The 22627-nt window shown below is 46.6% G+C and overlaps 1 protein-coding gene across 16 annotated transcripts in view; it reads right to left on the bottom strand.

Moving 5' to 3' along the window:
* The window catches only part of MICAL3 (microtubule associated monooxygenase, calponin and LIM domain containing 3), a 211298-nt gene that overhangs the window by 63831 nt on the left and 124840 nt on the right, over positions 1-22627 (bottom strand). For 12 of the 16 annotated variants that reach the window (XM_076007774.1, XM_076007775.1, XM_076007773.1 and 9 more), the window contains 6 exons: positions 21892-21975; positions 18381-18479; positions 16584-16640; positions 10267-10453; positions 3887-3975; positions 2893-2980 (listed from right to left, as the gene is read on the bottom strand). In XM_076007774.1, the coding sequence (XP_075863889.1) occupies positions 2893-2980; positions 3887-3975; positions 10267-10453; positions 16584-16640; positions 18381-18479; positions 21892-21975 (604 nt within the window). The remainder of the gene's footprint in view (positions 1-2892; positions 2981-3886; positions 3976-10266; positions 10454-16583; positions 16641-18380; positions 18480-21891; positions 21976-22627) is intronic. The other 4 variants (XM_076007785.1, XM_076007786.1, XM_012747726.3 and 1 more) reach the window with 2 other exon arrangements.

Below are 22627 nucleotides of genomic sequence, written 5' to 3'. Positions count from 1 at the left end.
GCAGGTACTATCAGGTCAGGGTAAGAAAATCTGTGCCAGGGGCCACACATCTGCAGTAGTAAGTATAAGCTTGGAAACAAAGCATTTACAGATTTGAAAACAAAAAAGAGGATTTCTATATTAAAAGCACATTACAAACAAAAAATACCATAAACGATGTCTCCCAGACACTAAATTAGGCAGCAGTTACACATTATGTTACCAGAGAAAGACAAGACTTTAAAGCAGGCCTAGAGTGGGTTCTTTGAACTTGTGGGTTGTATTTGGGCTGTGTTTTTTTTTTTTTTTTTTTGCAACAGCAAGAATTTTGGCATATGGGGCACACAGCAAGGTAGAATGCTACCACAGCTTTCCCAGCCCTTTCTGCAGAGGGATGTGGATCTAGAGAGGATGGGTGCATTATACACGACACAATCAAGTTCATTCATTTATCGTCTTTTGTGGTCTCCAGTGCAGTGAGGAGACCTACCAGATCTCGGTTAATAACTGTTCGCTACACACATTCTGGACCCTGGAAACACCTGAGCTTTTCTGAAGCTTTACAAAAGGAAATTCTAGTTAAGTAACTAAGGCTTTATTTTGGGATTTAATGAAGAAAATTTCTATCAAAGGATAAAAAGAAATCTATTTCATGCCAACTTAAAAAATACCACCCACAATTCTGTTCCTTTTCTACAGATGCTAGCAAAAACGAGTCAGCTCCAGTGCTTTGTTCAGGACTCAGAGCTCTAATTTCAAAAAGCTGAGGCCTCCAGAGGAGGACACTAACAGAAGTCCCTCAGTCCTAAGCTCTCTGGCCTTCCCTTGCCTAGAAGGTACCTTAAACTGGGGGGACAGCGCTTGCTTCATTCACCTTAAGGGATCAAGCTGCAACTCCTTTGGGACACCATATTGAACCCCCTGTGCTATACCAGGCAAGTCACCTTCTAGCACAGAACCAAGAACCATGGGGACTGAGATGTCCTCAGGGCTTTCTTTCTTGGTTGTTTTGATTCTTTAACCACACAGCCAACTCTCATGCTCTCCCCCTGCTTTGTAGAATATTCTCCTTCTCTAAGGAACCCTATTTTCTTTAGAACTCCTAAAACCCTGAAATCCATTATACCTTCAATTAGACAGTAAGAATGGTAACCTGAACCAGATGGGAAAGTGAGCAAACATGGCTTGTTCAGGAACAACCTGAACTTCATCATGTTTAAATCTTTTAAAAGAATGTTCAGTACTTCATACCCAAACGGAGAGTTTAAGTTCTTTGAGTTGTTTTACTGAGTAGTCAGGTTCCTTGGAAAATCCATTTCTGCTGGAATAAGGCCTGGACCAAGAAGGTGGTGCTCTCCCCTGATCAAATGCACACTCTACAGCATAGAGCCAAACTCTCTGTCTAGAAACCTTTGGTTATTTTTCTCTGCCGGTGATTCCCCCAATGCTCTGAGAGTGTTGACTGCAAAGACCTGTCAGCACTTCATAAGAAAGATTATAAAGATCTTCAAGACTGTAGAAGCTTTAAAAGTTATTCATGGCTTAACATGGCTATAAAATGTTGGTCCCAACTGCAGGGCACTTAAAAATCAGACTATAGTAAGGGCACATGTAGCAGATGCCGAGTTCACCTACCTCGGCTGAGGTTTGCTGTATCAGCCTCCAGATCACTGCACCCAGGCTGTACTGCCCAGCCTCTGGGCAGTTCTCCCTCTCCCAGAATGAACACCACAGCACTGACATTAACCAGCTCTTACAAATGGGAGAAGATGCAACTCTGAGAACCTCTCAGCGAAGGTCAAGGGGATAATTCTTCCCATTTCCCATCATGGAAATTCCACTACCAACTCCTCCTTGGTTTCTGGCATTGGCTGATAATCTTGAATTTTTACATGAGTTTGCAAGTGGTTGCTTGAGATATATTCATTTTAAGCCAGAGGAAAATGTGACCGACAGACATCGTGGCCCTTCTGAATTCCTCTCTTGCCTACACAGCAACCCAGGCTGGGAATGGTCTGGAGCTGCACTGGGGAGGCAGGGCCACGGCAATCTGTGGGCTGTGGATACATCTCATGGGCTGGTTTTACAGGGAGCCTAAAGAGGCTATTTTAAGGAAAAAAGAAACACAATTCTTCCCACAGGCCTTGTGCCCATAAGCTCCACTATGTGTTCTAAGCGTATTTTTAGAAGTAGAGATGGTGTCATTCACCTCCTGACAAAAGAAAGTGGTAATGGACGTGGGACGAATTAGGGCTTGATCTTCATTAGAAGTTTGAATGCCCCAGAGTGGTCAGAGGTCATGTCTTTTATGGGTCCAGGTCAAACAGAAGAGCAGTGACAGCTTATCCAGACTCCTCAATATGGAATGGGATGCAAGAATTTCAAGTTCAAGTGAAGGCATATCCAGACCATGGAGCCTTAACCATCACAATTCCCCACCCTGTTTCAAAGGAGTTTAAAAACAAGGAACCACATGAAGGCCTGGCAACTCTGGATACCCACTTGACTCAGTGGCAAGGGCAGCGTGTTCTGAATTCCTATTTGCCTTCATGGGATTTGGACCAGCCACCCCGATGTGTGTGATAGATATGGGATGGGGCAATAGTACTTTGAGACTTTGAATAAACATGACCCACAGCCTGGGCGATGCTGCTTACCAGATGGACCCTCACTGGCTCACAGTCTGCCAGTGGAACTCCCCTCCAATTTGTACCAGCACCTCTGACAGGCCATAGAGAAAGGGGACTCCAAATGCAAGCAGCTGGCACATGAAAAAGGAGTCCAAAGGATTTTGGGCCACCTGATGCCCAATTGAAGAAATGTTGCTTTGGAGGTGCTGGCTCATGCCCTTGGCCTTGTCACAGAGGCCAAGAGAGTGACGCACCACCCAGCCAAACAAGGAAGTGAGGCTACCTGGGGTTCTTTCAGCCGAGCTGACCACGGTGCTGGCCCGTCCATTTGCATCTGCAGTGGGGCCATCCTGCAGGGGTCCTTTGGCCTCCTAAGAAAGTCCATAAGAAAAAGAGTGACTCTCACTGAAGCACTCAAATCTCAGGCTGCAACGACAATGTAATGGGCTGGTTTGTCTCTGCTGATCTTACCAGGTAACCCAGAGCTGTATTCTTCATACAGTGTAAGTCTTTCTTTAAAAAAAAAAAAAAACAAAAAAACGAGGACATACTCCCCATGGAAGTCCTCAGGAGTCTGAGTCTAGATCCAGCTAAGTGTACCCCTTCCCATAAGTCCCTCAGTGAAGCCTCTAAAGGAGGCCTGAATTAGTTGTGTGCTGACAAGGTGACATCAGGTGGTAAAGGGCTTACTGGGCTCAACTGACTGGTAGAAAGCCACTCCAATAAAAAAAAAAAAAGTAAGAAAGAAGCAAATTCTCAGATAAGTAACTCACAAAACAAGGTAACGCAAGGAGCTGATGGGCTGGGGATTAACACCTGCTCCCACCTGCCCCCAGACCCTGGGGTGGGGCTGCCAAGGAACAGGAAGAGCTCCTCCTCACACTGCCTCTTTTCCACCACTGCCTTCCTTGATGAGAGTCATAAAAATGAGTAGCCAGTTACCCTTAATAGCAGGGCATCCTTCTCTCAGAGAGATGCTCATTTACAAGGGCAAACATCTTTAATGTGCACAGAACAGAGGGGAGGGTCTACATAATCTCTCAAGTTCAGCTCAGGTGTCAGATGGAACATTACCTTAGTGAATTACAACATCAGAGCATACTGCAAAAGCTGGTTCCCTCCCCAAACTGGACCGCAACCATGTCTCAGGCCCTCGCCTCACAGGAGAGGCAGGGCTGCAAGGGCACCCACAGGCCCTGCTCAGGCACAGCTGGCCCGTGGCCACACCGCACTGGCGCCCACCACTTCTCCCCACTTACAGGATGGATCACCATTACCTTTCCAGACAGAGCAGCCACCGCTGGTCTCTTCCTCTGTGCATAGCCAGAGAGTCGGTAACAGTAGTGTGGTTTACAGTAGAATTTACCTGCAGATGACAGAAGCAAGGGACAAGGGAGTGAGCCAGACTCAGTGATTCTGAACACGACCCCGGGTCTCAGTCCCTCCTATCCCTCTACTCTAGCCACAGGAGGCCATCACCCAGCCCAGTCTCTTGTCCAGGGAGGTTGGTCCTTTCCTTCCCTATGAATGTTGATTACAGGCCCCCTGTCCCCTTGCCTCAAGGTGAGGGGGAGGGAGTCTTTTCCTTTGGGAATGAGAAGGCCACTGAGCTGTCACCCAATCAGTGCCCAGAGCAGAGATGTGAGGCTTGCAGGGCAGGGCCAGCGGACAAAGTGGCAGTGTGTGCAGAACAAAGATGTGGCCACATGAAAAATGGGGAGGAGCATTTCTGGGGAAACCAAGGATGAATACAAGTGTGGGTGGAGGCGTGAAGCCTGCAGGGGTGGACAATGCTGGGCATCAGCTCTGCTGCTCACCCCCTGCACCCACACACTCCTTCCTTCCCTACCCATGAGCCAGTGTGGGTGCAACTGCAGGCTATGATGCCCACCCCACCCCCGGCCCCCGACAATCAGGGTCAACATTGAAAACTAGTACAAAAATCAAAAAATCCTGTAATGGACTATGAGTAGAATGGAACACAACAAAATATAATAAAAACCAGAGCATACTGTGGCATAATTAGAGTCAAATATTATTTCTTAGCACTTTCAAGTATGTCTACATGTGTTTACTGGGTCCTACTGGGGGTGTGGCCAAAAAAGTCTGAATAACACTGTCTTGGCTTTTCCTAGGACACTGGTAGTGGAATTAACTCACAAAGTCATTTTATTCTGACTCTTTCTTTACTCTAATGTTCTTTTTTTTTTTTTTGAGACAGAGTCTCACTTTGTTGCCCGGGATAGAGTGAGTGCCGTGGCATCAGCCTAGCTCACAGCAACCTCACACTCCTGGGCTCAAGCAATCCTACTGCCTCAGCTTCCCAAGTAGCTGGGACTACAGGCATGTGCCCCCATACCCGGCTAATTTTTTCTATGTATATTAGTTGGCCAATTAATTTCTTTGTATTTATAGTAGAGACGGGGCCTCGCTCTTGCTCAGGCTGGTTTCGAACTCCTGACCTCCAGCAATCCACCCGCCTCGGCCTCCCAGAGTGCTAGGATTACAGGTGTGAGCCACCTCGCCCGGCCTACTCAAATGTTCTTGAACATTAAATGATTACAGAAATTGTTGAAACAGAAGTAATCCCATTTTATCCTTTTCATTTGTAGAGAGTACTCCTTAGACAAATGAGCTTTCTTGATCACAAGCTAAAATAAGGGGACCTAACAGCCAAAGAAAGTGAAGATGAGATGGTATTCTTCCTTCTTCCTTTTCCTCCTTCACATGGTGATCTGATTCTTTCTTTTTTTCTTCAAAGTAGCTAGCTTATTTTCTCTCAGCTGAAATTCCCCTCCCATGCTGAATAAATCTGTTAAAAAAATTAAATTTATGGAATTCCATAGATTTTAAATAATGTTCATAATACATAGTATATTTTCCAAAACAGAATTTTCCACTAGCTATTGGCACTTAACTAGGACTCAGAGACACAACATCTGTAGTTAGGAACACTTGGTAGCCCAAATCAATCTTTTTGTTTCTTGTGAGAGGAATCCAGTCACGGGTTATAATTTTCAGCTTGGCCACAATTTCCTTTTATGATCTGTAATAAACCACTCTGCTTTTCTGAATTTTGGCCACCAAAACAAAATATATTATTAGTACTTGAATCACGTATGATTTCTTTTGGTCTGTTTGTTACCTCTTCCATGGGATTCTGATGGGGGCTATCAACCATGTGCCCTGACGCTACCCAGCCCAGAAGTGGACACACATAATCCAGGCTGGTCAGTCACTGTGCTGATTTTAGTCACATGCCAGTGACTAAAATCAGGCTGACCAGAGCCATTCTGGAGGGTCATTATGGCGGATAAGGGAGAAGGGCAGCCCTTCTCTGGAGACTGCTATCTAGAAGGAAGATCCATGACTCTAATGCTTAAAAGTCAATCTGACTTGAGCTTCTACAACCTGTAACCAAGAGTCTGGTTTATTACATTATCAGAAATATAATGTTATTTATACTTTCATTCCTTCCTTCTACTTTTTTCCTGCTTTTATTTGTTTTATGAGGTTTTTTTCTGATAAAGTAGAATCCCAGATTTTTTTTTTTTTTGGTGAGATAGTCTCACTCTGTTGCCAGGGTAGGCTAGAGTACCCTGGCATCAACATAGCTCACTGCAACCTCAGACTCCTGGGCTCAAGCGATCCTCCCACCTCGGCCTCCCGGAGTGCTAGGATTACAGGCCTGAGCCACCATGCTAGCCACAATCCCAGATCTTAAAATACAACTCAATTGAATTAAATTGAATCCTCACTGAATCCTGTGCTAGTATCCTAAATTAACAAATAAATCCCAGAGGTGACTGGAAAGGTGCGGGCAGCCCCACCAACAAGGTCGGCTCCCCCTGCCAAGTCCCGGCCATCCTGTGCGTGCTGCACGCTGAGGCTTTGAGGGGAAAGTCTCCTCAGTGAAGTGAGGAGGGGGACACTCCGCTTCAGGTATCGTGTGTCCCCAGGGGGAAGAAGGAAAGCTGTGGCTGCCATTTTACTATGATGATGTATCAGAGGATGACTTTACTGTATTTGAATAAATGTAGATTGTTGTACCGTAAAAAAAAAAAAAAGTCCCCTGAAAATAAGCCCTAGGGTTTAAGAAGACATTCTTGAGGAAAAATAAATATAAGACCCTGTCTTATTTTCAGGGAAACACGGTACCTCATAGGCTGAGATAATTACACAAATATCACATGTCATGTAGTATAGGTGCTTGATTAATATATCTCTTCATACCTTCTCAAACTCGACTTGATGACACTTTTTGCTTTTTAGATGAAAAAAAAAAAAAAAAGCTGATTTCTATCTAACATTTACCATATGCTAGACACCATTTTAATCACCACCCCAAAGAAGACAGACACTGTGATTATCTACCTTTTCCAGGGAGACAGAGAAAGACTGAGCAACCTGCCCAGAGTCAGCAAACCTCCGAGGCAAGATGTGAACCTAGGAAGCTGGCTCCAGAGCCTACACTTTTAGCCACTATCCTATCATGCCCGTCTCATGTTAGTAAATCTAGACACCCTGATGTTATAAATTAACTACAGATTATGGATGGTTCAGTGAGTGATTTTCATTGGTCTAAAGTAAGGAATCTCAATAATTAAATATGGGAGTGACTGGAAAAGGGAACTGGGGAAAACAGACTGCTACAGGGCAAGCCTAAGGTGAATGGGGCCATTCATTCATTCATTCACCATCTTACTGATGCCATGCTGCGACAGGTTCCAATCTAAACACTGAGAGTCTTCCAGGCAAGAAGACAGACAAAGCTCTCTGCCTGGACTGAGCAGATGATATGAGTAAGTATGAGACAGCAGTGCCCACTGTACGGAGGCTACACGGGTGGTGTGCCTCTCTGGGGAGGGAACATGTGGAGACGTGAATGACAGGAAGCCCATCCTGTGGAGATCGGGGGAAGTGCATTCCAGAAGACACAGCTGGGCAAAGTCCTAAGAGAGCAGTGGCTTCATCATGTTTATGGGATGGGAAAGAGACCAGTGTGAAGAGTGCAGTGAGCCGGGGCAGCTGACGGCAGGATGGTTAGGGTGGACGTGCAACGCCTCTCCACTGGGACAGGGCTGCAGGCTCTGTCTGCACTGGCGTGGGTAGGAGATCGGTGAGATCTGACTCACACCTTTTAAGATCCTCTGCGCTGCTTTCAGCCATGTCAGGGGCAATGGAGGCAGGGAGGCCAGTGGTGCTGATGGAAGGCGCAGTGGCTGACCTGGGTGGCACTCAACAGAGATGGAGACGCTCAGGCTTGTCACTGCTGAGGACTACCCTACACAGACCACCTCGGCAGGCAGCAAGTTTTCTCTCCTCAAGCTGACAAGGACAGGTCTGACAAACTGTCTAATTTGGAGTCCTTGTCTTAAGAGTTGGCAGCAATCACAAATGAGCTAGTATTTGACAACAGAAAGAGTAGCTCTGTGTTTGAACAGACTGAAGGGAAGAACAAACAGTGACAAGGGTAAAACAGATACATCTAGAAGTTTATGATACTCACTTTACCAGTATGGAGTTGACAATGGGCCTAGAGCCTGTAATCCTCGAACCTCCAACCTCGACTGGATCTCAGAGGTCACATAAACTTGGACAAGCAACTTATGTTGCCTCTGAACTCAATTTCCTGACTTGTAAAATTACAATTATAAAAGCAGCTACCTTTTGGGGCTGTTATGAGGATGAAATGATGTGCTATGTGTTCAAGGGCCTAGCACAATGCCTGGATGACTTCCCTGCACTCATTTCAACCTCCCCAGCCTTTTCTTTTCTTATCTGAGTTTCTTCAGTTTTATTTCTGAATTACTTGATCACTTCAGTGCCCCTAAAGTTCCACTCCTGTCTCTAATCCACAATTCCCCAAGAAGGGCTAAGCTGATGAAAATTTTATCTGGGTCCAAATTTGGGGAGCTGGTTTAGACTCATTGTCCTCCCTGCCCAGTCAAGAATAACATACCACCCTTGTCCAGCCTCACCCACCAGCCTTGTGGCCACTCCTGTCTGAGCCCCTGCCGCCCTCTTGCCTGATATGCCACCTTTGCCCTTCTCTTAGATACCACATGCTTCTCTCTCCATGTCTAGCCATGGTCAGCTAGGTTACTCCAGACTGCTTTTGAACTTCATTGATTTCTTCTTCCTCTGAACTTCTACAAAGTTACAATCTAGACTGTGTAACTGAGCCCTATCTTATCCTCTTTTGTCTGCTACTGCTTCACGTGCACTGTTTTTCATTCCTGTCAGAACGGGAGCTCCTGGAGGCATACTTTACACTCCGCCTGTATCCTCAAGAGAAGGTAGCACAGATGAGCACACATCCACAGGCAAAAATACCTGTAGACCAGTAAGCTGGACCTTGGGGGATCTTCTTTCCATGCAGACACGCCTGGAAGAGGCTAATTAGAACAACCTAAGCACGAAGGGCGTGCACACAAAGGTGGGCAGGCTCTGTCCGCCAACCCCGATCCTTGCAGATCAAAGGCGCTTCCAAGGAGTAGTTGTGTGGGAAAAATGAAACAGAGGATTTGATACCTAACAATTTACCTTCCTTATCTAAACAACAGTCTTAATCTCCCCGCAATGCATAGAGGACCAGGTGTCACAATGACAGGTGTTGGCCCTTCTCAGTTCACTACTTTGGGCTCCTTTCCTGCTCCCTCTGACAGAGCTGCCTGTTCAGTCACTATTAGGAGGGCCTGGACGGCTGGAGTGACTAGGTCCTAATTGTCTGGTGTCCTCTCCTATGTGACATCACCTTACAATCTCCTCACAGTCAAGAAGTCACCTACCAATGTAAGGGACTTGAGACCACCCTCTGAGGATTTACTTTCTCTTCTATTAATCTAGGTCCCCTTATTACTCTGAACTCAGTAAGACTGTCTCCCATGAAGCCTCTTCAGGGTCCTGTAGGAACAGGTGCAGGAGCCACGAGTGCAGGGTCCTGTCATGGTGGGCTGCCTGCCTCTGCCCACCAGACTCTGTCATCTGCGGGCATCATTCACTACCTTCTACCCTATCAGTCTTTCCACTGTAAAAACCAACAAGTGTCACAAAAGACCAGGCCTGAACACCATAGCAAAGTAGATTCAGGCTCTGTGAAATGAGCTCTCAAGGCATCAGATACAGGACGGTGAGATGCTTATGCCAGAGAAAAGTGGTAACACCAGGCAATGTGCAGTTGTCTCCAACAGGCAGACGTCTAAAAACCAGGGGCCTAGGATCTAGTTTCAATTTATGGTCGTCAACCTTAGACAAGAAATGTGACTTCTACAGAGCTGTGATTCCCCTCCTATAAAGACCAGAAGACTTATCCTCATTGTGTCCTTTTTATCTCAAGATCCCACCATGAAGTCAGAGAGCAAGTAAGCATCTGTGGAGTCAGGGAAATGATACAGGCAAATGCATGCCATTCTCATTACCATCATTGCTGGGTAATGCTATGATACAGCTTGGCAACTTTGGGAAATATTTATAAGAAAGAGTCTTAGAGAAAAAACAAAGGATGGAAGGAGATGGATGGGAAGGGTTGAGGGAGGTAGAATGAAAAAAATGCACACAGAGGAATGCAGCAAGGGCTCCCAAGGTCCCCAGCTCAAATGGACAAAGTGCCTCAGACACTGTTTCTAAGTATGGCCCGAAGAGCAAGCCACCTCACCATCTTCGATGTCATAGGCATAGGCTGAGAGGCGCAGGGTGGTAGCGCAGTACTCGCACTTGAAGCAGCTCCGGTGGAAGAACTTGCCCTCAGCACTCAGCCTCTCCATCACGTAGACCCGCTTCTGACAGAAATAGCACGTGTCGCTGCCTCCCAAGTTCTGTGGGAACTCCTTCTTCATGGAGCCCTGCAGGAATGGGGAGGGGGAGAGGAAGGAGGGACACCTCAGGGCAGTGCCTCGCAGGTGCGCTCCCGCAGTTGCAGCCCTTTGTAGGTGAAGCTGACCCTAAGTGATTCTGTTCCATGACAGACCACGAGTATTGAACGCTGCAGTTTACTTTGTTCTTGGCTTTCCCAAAGAGCAGCGGCACCACTGCAGGAGCCGCATCCCACGTGCCTCCGGAGAGCACTAGCACAAGGTGGATTCAGGGTTAACCAACAGCCGAGAGAAAACCTAAGTCATTTGCTTCTGGTGAAAGACCCAAGATTACAGAATTTCAGAGCCATTAAAGCAAACTATTTTGACAGAATTCTGTTCTGAGAGTAGCGTGCGTGCACACACGCGCGCGCGCACACAAACACACTCAGTTTTCAAATGATTCTACACATATATATGGGTCCCCTGGACTCTAGATGGATCACTTTTCCATACAACTTTCTAAACAACTATGGCAGTCCTAGAAATTCAATTATCAAAATTCAGACAACCTCCAAAAAATTACCACATGACATATACTGACTACTCAGAACAAACCAAGCTTGTTTGCCATAGCTGTGTCATGTTTAGCTAGGCAGTGCCCTTGAGACATCTCTTACCAGTTCCTTCTTGTCTAGAAGGGCTTTGGGCTGCTCTTTCCTTTGAAGCTGATTGGCTATCTGCTCAGCCAATGAGCTCACTCCGCCCGTGTACATCTTTATATACTTCTATTGGTTGGAGATTATAAAATGACCAGAATGAGGGGAAATGAGAAGGAAAAAATAAATAAATTAAGAAGACAGTGAAAAAAATCTTAGAAAGGTATAAAATGAATGAATATAAGGTGCAGCAGCAAACCATGCCAACACAGTGCTCACAAGCAGGCAACCCGGGTGGTAAGAAAAACATCGTGTCAGTGCCACACAGAGGCACCAGCATGTGTGGGAACAGCAGCTGCAGGGAAAAGTGTCTTCCTTAGGGGAGAACTTGGTCTTTCTTGTCTTTGTAGAATATACAGTTCCAGGAGGTTGGGGTGGGGGTAGGAAGACAGGATGAATGCAAACAGAGAAGAAAGAAAGGCACACACCCTGGTGACTCAGATTACATTTAAAGAATTCAAGAGGAACAACCCCCATGGAAAAACAGTGGACGCCCAGACTGGCCACATGTTTCAAGGTATGAGAGACGGCTTGGGAAGCTATTTCCTCATTTAGAAAGAAACTAGGCTCATTCTTCCAAAGGCTGACTTTCCACTTAGGCAACATATGTCACTAACTCTAGTATTACCTGTAATAATCTCCTTCCTCATTATTAACACCTGATCATGACACCGTCATATGCAGCAACATTCCCAAGCTTTACTGGAAGGAGCCTTCTGAACCGATTCTCTCTACTGATCTTCAAACGTGGGTTTAGCGCAGCATTTTGAGGCCCATGTGATCCACCCAGGTGCTAAGGTCAAAGCCTTCTAGACTGGCTTGGACAAGTTAAACATGAGCTGTGGTCATGCAGACAAGTTGCTCACAATTAGTCCTGGGAAGTCAGAATGTATTTCTAGTCTAGGAGGGATTCTTTTTTTTTTTTTTTTTTTTGAGACAGAGTCTTTGTTGCCCTGGCTAGAGTACAGTGGTAACATCGTAACTCACTGCAATCTTCCTGCCTCAATCTCCTCAGTAGCTAAGACTACAGGCATGTATCACCACACTTGGCTAATTTTTTTTATTTTTTGTGCAGATAGGGTCTTGCCACGTTGCTCAGGCTGGTCTTGAACTCCCTGCCTTGGCCTCCCAAAGTGCCAGGATTACAGCATGAGAGCTACTGCACCTGGTCTATTTTTATAGGTTGAAAAATGATAAAAGAAAAAAAAAATCCAACCAACTCAATCCACTTTCTGGCAAAAGAAGTAACAGGTGAAACGGTCCACATTTCACCATGAGTCATCGGCTCATACCTAGGCTGGGTGTTTCAGGCAGCTAACCTTGAGCCTGTTCCCAGGAAGAAATCCTTTAGAGACTCCATGCCCAGGTCACCCTTCTACATGGAGATGACCATGGCACCTACTACATGTGTGCTCCTCTCAAGAACTTAGTGAAATAAGGGGCTCCCTGTCCGTGACTCTAATTCTGACTCAGATCTGCACTAGGAGCAGTTACCCTGGCAGTGCCAACAACCCCTTCAGGACAAGGCTTGAATGGACAAACATATAGGAGAATCACAGCCTTGAACAACAGCAGGGCCTAGCGGGGCAGGGACAGACAGCAGAAGTACTCTGAGGGGAGCCAGTGCTATGTAAATATGGGAACAGACACACAAGTGAGAAAACTATTTTTGTCTGGCTCAGCTCAGCCTCAACTGGAACTAAGGAATCAATTATATATTTTTCAACTCAAAAATAAGGAGATTTCCAAGGATTGATGCCATTTGCCAATTAACTTCACAGATTATGCCTATTAGTGGTTGAGAAAAACAAGTGGCTCTTAGATCCAAGCCTTCTTTAGATTAGGGACATTAAAGAAGCTTAGGCTTGGAACAGAAACACACCAGGCAGAGCTGAGCACATAATTTAATAGCTGGCACCAAGGGAGCAGAAAATTACGTTTCTTTCATTCTGCAGCAGATAAGTGAGAGTGTGGACCAAACCCCTCAAATATGAGGCTAGGACAGTGAGCAATCCCTAGGCCCTCACTGCTCAGCCAGGACCTGACCCTCCTGACCAGAACAGCCCCAGGCTACAAAGGCATTTGTCACATTCAGTTTTCAAAAATGTGGTAATACTGACAAGCACACCTCCAAGAGATGAGAAGACCCAAGAAAAGCAGATGGTTTCCTTCTTCCCACTCTTAAAACAGTCAAAGTGTAGCAATTGTTGCACTTATACTGTTGCATACCACCCACCCACACCCACTCACAGCCCCCCCACACCTACACCCCATGTGGTCTGGTACTGTCTCAAGAACGGGAGATAAACAAGATAAAAAGACCCTCCAATCTCTCTATAAACTCTTCTACAACTGGATCAGCGCTATTGTGGGCAAGAGCAGGGTTCATTCTTCAAATGATTACAAGTCAAGAGGCACCCAGGATACTGCACATTCACCACTCCATTTAAGAGATTTAATTATGCCATGGTTCATATTTTATAACACATGATTATGAAGACATTAGAAGTTAAAAAAGCCAATGGCTGAAAAATGCTTATCATTATTTGATATAGTTAAAATATGATCAAAGTGGGTTTACTTGGACAGAATCTGATGTGTTACACACAGTTCAATCAAAGCCAGCAGCCTCTTTAGCCAAGGTGTGTTCCCACAGGCCTCACACGCAAAACAGACACATGCACATTGGCTTCCTGAAGAGATAGGCCGAAGTCCAGAACTCTACAACCCACTCAGAGCAGGTGACAATTGTGAGAGTGAAGCGAGCGGAGGCTGCAGAGGGAAAAGTTTGCCAAGGCCCTGGCCATGCTACCTGTCGGAGGGAGTCGGAGGAGGGAGAAGCGGGGCGGGAGGAACGCAGGCTAAGAGAAAGCTCCCACTGGTCGACAAAAAATCGACGAGGAGGTTCAAGCTCTGGCTATAAAATATAAGATGGAGAAAAAAAATCAAAGGAAAGGTTAAAAGTCACATACTGACCCAAATATAAGCATAAGCAGCTCATTCATGGCTTCCATTTTGCTTTTAACTTCCCCTTCCCTAATGCTTACAGCGGAGTGTGCTCTGGAATAGAGACCTACAGCTGTGAGCCACCCAGCAAAGCCTCACCCAGTCTTGCTTAGTATTCTTACTCCAGTGACCCTCTAAAGTGGGTAACGCTGCCAGCCAGGAGACGGGAAGCACAGTGGCGTCCTGCTAACACACACACTCTCTGTGCTCTGCAGAGAGCCTTCTCCCTGGCCTGAGGCAGGATTTCTCCCGGGCAAACAGACTGTACCACCACCCCATCACTCCATTCCACAAGTAGCAGGCAGTAGAGACAGCAAATCTAGAGCGAAGTGCGTGTCTTCTACATAAAGGCCAGAAATGTGGCATCTCTTCACTCTACTGCTAGTGATCAGAGAAGCTCTGCTTGCCAAGGAGCCAGCTGAATCCCAAGCAACAATTAGTAGAAAAGACCTGAACTCCCAAGAGTCCTCTACAGGCTACACACAGCACGTGTAGCAAAAGCAGGCTAGGGTCTTCCTCAGTGGTGGTCCCATGCAGCCAGGCACTCTCCAGTCCCAGACAGCAAGAAGGCTGAAAGCTTTGGCAAGCAGTAATTGCTTAGTTTCCCACCAGGTTCAGAGCGAACTATCTTTAGGGTGTCAGGGACAGAGTTACAGTCATGGCACTAAGAAGCCCCCTGCTCTCCAGCTCCAAGCAGATCCGTCACACCCCCTACTCAGCTGCTCTTCCTTCACAGCTCCGTGGCATGTCAATATGAAGTGGCATTACCTGGTGCCTCTTGAGCCTCTGCTCCAGACACTCGGCCAGCCCACTGGCCCTGAGCTCAGCCCTTGGGGAGCAGTCAGCAACACAGGCCCCAGGGAGAGCTGGGGAAGATATCTGTAGAAGAGCACCACCCACCAAAAGGAAGCAAGAGAGAAGGCTGAGCATCCCCCTGGGGTGATGGAGCAGTCAGAGCTAATGGGAGAAGTGGGGGACTGGTGACAAGGTGGGGCGGAGAGAGCAGGCATGTGCACATGCAGGGCCATGGGGTAGTGGAGGGAGGGTCCTGGAAAGCAACATAAACTACGTCCCTCAAAAGTATCCAGCCAGGCACCGAGGAATCCAGAAACCAGCTCATAGGGAAAAAGTAAGAAAATCCCTGCATCTTTATTGCCTCCTAAGCTCAAAGTCCTACCCTTCTCGTATACACTACAGCCCTAGACTTCAAATTGTTCCTCCATGCCAATGTCTCCTTCTATTCCACATACTTCCCTCCCTTCTTCTTTTAGGAATTGTTTTCATTTAAAATCATCAGCACCTCATTAAATATGCATTCCCCAAAATGTAGGGCACTACCCTGCTCAATGAAAATGCCTACTGCCCCTTTTAGGAGGGATACAGCCTAAGGAGAAGGGAGGAAGAGGCCGGACACATTCTGTCTGCACCATGGAAAAGAGCAGCCCCAACAAGGGGGAGCACAGTGGAGCAGGGTCCCACCCTCCACCTCCACCCCGTTCTCTCCTCCCTGACCCAGCACCTGACCCTGGCAGCACATGGACTGCCTGTTGTTAGCTTGGTCACAGGGCACAGGAAGACAGTGCTATGACCAGTTTCCTACTGGGTGTGATGAGTGACCTAATTTACTGCTTACCCATAACTGTATTTCTCAGACAGCAAAGGCAGAAAAGGAGGTAAAATAAAGGCTTTTGTAAGATTAATAACTAGGATATAATTTCTTACCCTAGCTGCAGGCTATCCCCACTCTGAGATCTTCTTTAAAGGTAGGAATACCAACAACAAAAGTTTCATAAAATAAAGGGCCTCTTTAATTGAGCATCTCTGCCATTTATCAAATTATATGATGGCTAGTTGCAATTAGTAATTTCCCCCCTTAGTTGTTCAGAAGACTAAAGCTTTTCTTTATATACCCCCATCCTATCATCACCCTCCTTCCCATCAATCTCTTCATACGTGAAAAATCCCCACACTGATAAGAGCTTTGGCTCTCTTAGCATTTCTACATCAAGATCTGTGACTGTCAAATGCCGCCTGCTTACTGACCTAGACCCATCTCTTAAGAAGCTGTACCAGGCAGTCCAATGCTCTTCAACCACTGGCATATATTTTGGGGGTAGAGGTAGTATAGTCTTGGAATGGGAAAGGTGGGCAGAGATGGGAAGTCATGAGGCCCTCTATAGTAGCACACACACATACAATAATAATAACACACACTTACAATAACACATCCACCTGAATGCCGGGTAGATGATGCTCTATAGTGAACGCTACTTGCAGGGGTTAACACTGCTAGCAAAAAGAATTCTGGCTCTTGGCTAGGTGACAAGAACGTGCAAAAAGCAAAGGGAAAGGGGCTATTCCCCATGCCCCCTTCCCTCTGCACACCCCCACCCCCTCACGCGTGCCCCATCTGCTTGGCTCTCAGCATCCCATGCCATGGGTTCATGCTCTTTTACCCTCTCATGTCGGGGACTCTGCTTGCCATGGTTGTCAGCATCAAGATCCCTGTATGTCTGTTGGCAACAAAGTAGAAACTTAAGCTCCATCCAAATGCTCTATGTGGACCTACTAAGTGATAGTGAAAAATTCAGGGCCAGAAATTCAGAGTTCATTTCAACACATACCCCTGCCCCTACTGACCCCCACCCCACATAACCATAATCTCGTATATGTCAAACACCATGACCCAAGGACAGCTGTCTGCACAGCCAATCCACCCACCTGGTCAGCTCACAGATAAAGAACAAACTATGGTTAGTACAAAGGTGGAACGAACATACTTCTTTCACACAGTGGCATAAGATCAGAGGTGTTAAATGGAAAGTTTAGAAAAAGAGTCAGGTTAAAAGGGTCTTGCTTTCCACAGCAAGACACTAGAAAGGAAAGGTGGGGAGACAGACACTGGTAGAATAAAAGACCATTATAACAGTCCAGAGGAAACTGCAGGCTGGGGAGTGGTACCTGAACAGGAACAAAGGAGCAAAGCATAATTTATTAAGGGAGAAGTGGACAAAGACTGGGAGTGTCCTGAGCTGACAGACAGGAATATGTAGGTGAGAGATGAAATCCATAGGCACACAGCTTCCTCGCTGATCTGATGAAACCACTAACACGGCAGTCACGGGAACAGGAAGACCACTCTCATCACTCTTCAGAGAACTAAGGGTTCACCTTAGCCACATATGGCTGGAAAAACTGATCCGAAGCTTTTGGTGTGGCTACTCTTATCTATTATCTCTGTAGGCAGGATGAGGTCAGAGCACAGGCTCTAGGGTCACATGACCCAGAATCAAGTCTGGTTCCATTACTTGCTGTGTGGCCTCGTACAAACCACTTGGCTTCTCTGCCCTATGCCTCAGTCTCCTCATCTGTAAAATGGAGATAATAATAGTACCTGTCTCCCAGTGTTGTGAGAATTGGTTGAGATAATACATGAAAATACATGAAAAGAACTTAGATTATTGCCTGGGTCATAGTAATTGCTCCTGTTTTTTAACTCTTTTCAAAGGCCAGGCATAGCACACTTACTAAGCCTATCGTGGCTAAGTTTTTAGACCCAGGGACACAGGTGGGCCTTTAAAATCAGACATGTTACTAGTGGCCACCTTTTTAAAAGGCCACCTTAATTGAGAAAATGTCTTTCTATAGCTCTTGCCCTTAAAATCATTAATAGCATTTTATTTTAGAGGAATATACTACAAAGGTCCACCAAAGCCATTCTATAAATATACTTTATATAAATGTGCCTGCCACAAATGGACACTTGCTGTCCTCCTTACCCACGTCTGTGGTGGACCACTCTAAAAGCAGTTCTTGAACGATCTGCCTGGAGGGTGAGTGGTGTGAACGAGGAGGGGCTGCATGGGCAAGGGGCAGGGCGCTCAGAACCAGAAGGGCCAAAACTCATGTAGTGAAGCCTCATAAGAGCTCCCAAATGCCAGTGTTAACCGCACCTCTTTGGGCAGCAAGAGAAAAATGGCCAGCCTTACATGAGGTTTTAGAAAAATGTGTTGCTCTTAGAGCTTCTGGGCCTTCGATCTGTGACAAGTAGTGTAAATTATAGTTTAACTTTTAGTTTGTGATTGCATGGTGCTTCTGCTACACACGGTTTCCATGGATGGTCTTTCTTTTTATTTATTTTTTAACAGTTATCACTGAAGAGACTAAATGCTGATTTGGTGTCTACACTAGCCATCTACACAGGCAGGCAGGAAGACGCAGACAAGGACAATAGAGCATGCAGAGAAGATCACCTGCTGGCTGTCAGGTGCCCGACAGGGAGGTGGAGTAGGGAGAGGAGAGAGCGTGATCACTTTTTTGGGGCAGGTCCGAGAACGCTCCTTTTCCCGTCGCTTTTACACCAACAGACAAACAGAGAGAACATTGTTGAAACAGTGGCCATGTTTCCTCCCAGAAGGCAGGTTCTGGGAGGACTGAAGGGGATTTGCCAAAGTGCCCCAACAGGCCCCTTTCCTTGCCCCACCATCCTCAACAGCAAACCCCTGTGCTGCCAGAGAGGGTGGCCTGTCAGTTTCCTGGCCCCCAGGTAGGATTATACCTTCTGTTAGGCACAGACGCATACGTCATCTATGTAGCTGGTTAGAACTTGCAGTGTAGTACTTTCCAGATGCCAGGGATCAAGGGTTTCATCAGGGAGGTTGGGGGACAGAAGAAATGGGCTTGATTATGAGTGGAGCAAAAGGGTTAACAAGCCAACCACCATAAGGTGACACGGAGGCTCCCTCCCACGGCTTGGTCACATGTGTCCTCAATGCAGAGCAGCATTGCTCTCTTCTCAGCCCTGCACACACATTCAAAAGGTTCTGGAAAACCATCAAGGAAATATAAGAAAGTATAGGAAACAGGATAGAAAAATTAAACATCTTTCCTTAATGGAATGCCATTTACATGTTCATGTCTTATCTTCATTCTTCCCCCTCTCTCTTGTACATCCTTCCTTGGGAGTCTGCCTCTGATTCAGAGGGCCCCTCTGCACTGCAGAAATAATTCCATGTCCCTAGGCCTCTCTGATCCCTTCCGGGGGGAATTCTCACTCCCTGGCCCGGATGGCTGTGTGGAGCAGGTCCAGGTAAGGCCCAGGAGGGAAGGAGGCTGTGGAAGCCATGAGGCCTGGGGAAACAGCTCTGCTGCTTCTTCCCAACTCACATGACAATCTACTTCCAAACCAAGGCTGGTTAATGCATTGCTGGCCTTCAGGACACATTTCTGAGATCAAAAGGCAAAAACGTGGGGAAGGGAAGAGCCACAGTGTCGACAAAGGAAGGTAAAAAGAAAAGTCATTGGCAGGCAGAGTAATTCATTTCCCTTCTCCACACCGTGACCTAAGCTGAAACTGGTCCTTGTGCCAACTCTGCCATCACTGCTGTGCTTGCCACATCCTCCTGTCCCTGTCTGAACCACTTCAAGAGGAGCACAATGTGAGTCACAGTGAGGTGTTGCCAGCCAGCCCCCACTCCTGATGGGAGACACTGGGGCCACCCATCGGGGTGTGTCAAAGCAGGGCCCTGAGCATCACTGGAGTTCCTCTGTCCCCAAGTTTCTGAAGCACCTGGCAGTGCAACTCCAACTCTCTTTCAGGGGATAGATTTAGAAGGCAAAGATTCATGATTTAGTGCTCAGAAAACATTCTGTGTGAATACTGTACATTTTACTTGGATGTAAGAACTATGAGTCAGGGTTCACAGTGCTATCTCCCTGCAGCTGCCTAAGTTCACACTTTATATAACCCAAAGCACCTGAGGACCTCATAGGATATTCACTGTGGTTTCTCACCTACCAAGCCTCATTCATATACCCACCCAGTGACTCTTTCTAACTGCCATCTCTGGGGCCCATTTCGTAGACATAGAACCTGTATTTGACTTCAAGGTTCTATTCTGCTGCCCCTCAGCCTGGCAGTCTTTTGCTCTATTGACTGTGATCATGATCACCCAGATGACAAGCTGCCTTGGCTGGGACTAACAACATTCTCCAGGGAGTTAGAGGCTACCAGACACTTAAACAGGAGAAACACAGCAGTCCCATGAACACCAAGCCCCTGGAACCCTTTCAGTATAGCTCAATCAGATGAGAAGCCAATGTGTGACTCATCATCAGGACTGAGGCCTCAGGTTGGCTGGCTGAGGACACACCTGCTACCCGAGAGTCCCCAGCAAGCCCCCCGAGAAGCTGCTCCAGGCACATGCCACCCTGGAGCATCTGTTCACTCACTAGAGTGTATTACTCCTCACCTCCCTTCCCCTCTGCTCCTCCAATCTCAGGCAACCTTTATGAACATCATAGGAGTCTAGAGTTTTTGTAATCTAGTTTAGAGTTCACTTTCCCCTTCAACAGATACTCAACTAAAGATCACCTTTCTAATCATACCTTCCACCTAGACTTCAAGGCAAAGGGTAAGAAAATAAAACCCAAGTAAATTTCTGAAGAATTTTTTTCAGAAGACCTCCTCCAAGCCTAGGGAAAGGGGAAGCTTGGCTTCTATTGTGAATTTGGATACTGCTCCCAAAGTTCCATCTCTCCTTCATGGGTCCTGCCTTTAATGTGGTATATTACTATTATTTAATTTTTTTAAGAGACAGGGTTTTGCTCTGTTGCCCAGGCTGGAGTGCACAGGCCAGATCATAGCTTGCTACAGGCTCGATATCCTGGACTCAAGTGATCCTCCTGCCTCAGCCTCACGAATACCTGGGACTTTAGACATATATCGCTGTGCTTGGCTAATTTTTTTGCAGAGACGGGGTCTTGCTATGTTGCCTAGGCTGGTCTCGAACTCTTGGACTTAAGCAGTCCACCTGCCTCAGCCTCCCAAAGTGCTGGGATTATAGGCATGAGCCACTATGGCCAGACTAATGTGGCATATTAATCAAAGAATAGTTAGAAAGGAACATTTTCCCTGAATATAATTTCAATAAAATTCAACTTGCCACTCTCCAGCACCTGCTGGCAGATGACACTTTATGGTACAACAGGCTGGCACAACCGACTGTAAAAGATGCTGATGGAATCAAGGATCAACTCATCTGACTGCTCAGCATCGTGGAAGTCCTCATGATATAAACCATGACACAGCCTACACAGGCTCCACTCCCCACAGCAGGGACTTGCTCAAATGTGACACGGGAGAAAACATAGTAGTGGCCTCCGCTCTCCCTGACTGGTTTTCTATCATACCAGGTGCCATGCCATCATCTTCCCTATTCAGCATTGCTTAGGATAAGCAGTTTTCCAGGAGATCTTACAACGGTTTTAGAGAAAATTCCCCCAAAGAGTATTTTAAATGTAGAACACCAAGAAAATGCCCATGAAAACCTTTGTCCAGGATTTGAAACAAATAAAAATCAATAGTTCAAGACTATTTTCTTGGATAACATTTTTCTATTTAATGTGAAAGGTTCTGCTGCCCCAACTCTCAGCCTTGACTGAGTCAGGATTCTCCCTCCAACGGTCACGAGGAGATTGCTAGCAAAAAGGCAGCTTGAGAAAAACAGCAAAACCCCAGGGGCTGAGGTACTAGAACAACTTACCACATAGCTTAAGCTAGTTCCACGCCAAATTAACAATACACTCTTTATTGAATCCAATCAGCACTATCTGTTAAATGTCTACCCAGAGTCACTATTTAAATGAGCGCAGAGACCTCCTGCCCTGTGAGCCAGGGTTCTAGCATTCAGGTCTCAGCACTGCCTGGCTCAGGAGGAGGAAAGGGGTAGGAAGGCCTGTGCAGGCACCTGGCAGCTCCTTTACCTGTTTCCACCGGGGACTGGGAGCAGGGCGACCCTGCTCAGGCAGGCAGCAGGACGGCTGGCTGGCCCAACGCATTTGTGTCGGCTGTGACACACGGGCCAAGTGTGGGCAGGGACAGGACATGGAGACAAAACAGAATAAAATAGGTCAAAGTGGGAGAAGACACTGGTACTCATGGAAGACAGACACACATCTGTGAACTGTGGGGGAAGGAGGCAGAATCAACTCCGACAGAGTCACACAAAGGGAAGAAAACAGGCTCCCCTCTAAACTAAAAGCAAGAGGCAGAATCAACTCCTACAGAGTCACACAAAGGGAAGAAAACAGGCTCCCCTCTAAACTAAAAGCAAATGCCAAAAAAAGAGGAAAACTGGAGCTGTGATTCTCGTTATCCTTATCCCTAACTCAATGCTCTCTGAGTCTAAAGTACCAATTCTGATTTGGAAAACTAATTCTTCCACCCAAAATGAGGGAAGCACCCTTCCTCTAACAAAGAGCATTCCTGCTTTCCTGAGGGGGGCTGGACTTGGGGCTGCCAGAGACTCCAGGCAACCTCAACTGTCAACACGAATATCACCATCTTTTCCGTGAGCCACACATGAGAAGATTGGAGTGCAAAGACTATGTGAGAAGAAATTAATTGTGCCAGACTCCACGCAAAGCCCTCTCCCCCCACCCACAGTCCACAGGAATGCTGAGTAAGGAGGAGAGAGGGGAAGGAGAGAGGGAGAGAGGG

This window comes from Microcebus murinus, chromosome 10 (assembly GCF_040939455.1).
Source record: "Microcebus murinus isolate Inina chromosome 10, M.murinus_Inina_mat1.0, whole genome shotgun sequence".
In the NCBI taxonomy this organism is placed as follows: Eukaryota; Metazoa; Chordata; class Mammalia; order Primates; family Cheirogaleidae; genus Microcebus; species Microcebus murinus.
Note: the sequence above shows the minus strand (reverse complement) of the source record. Positions and strands in the feature narration are given on the sequence as shown.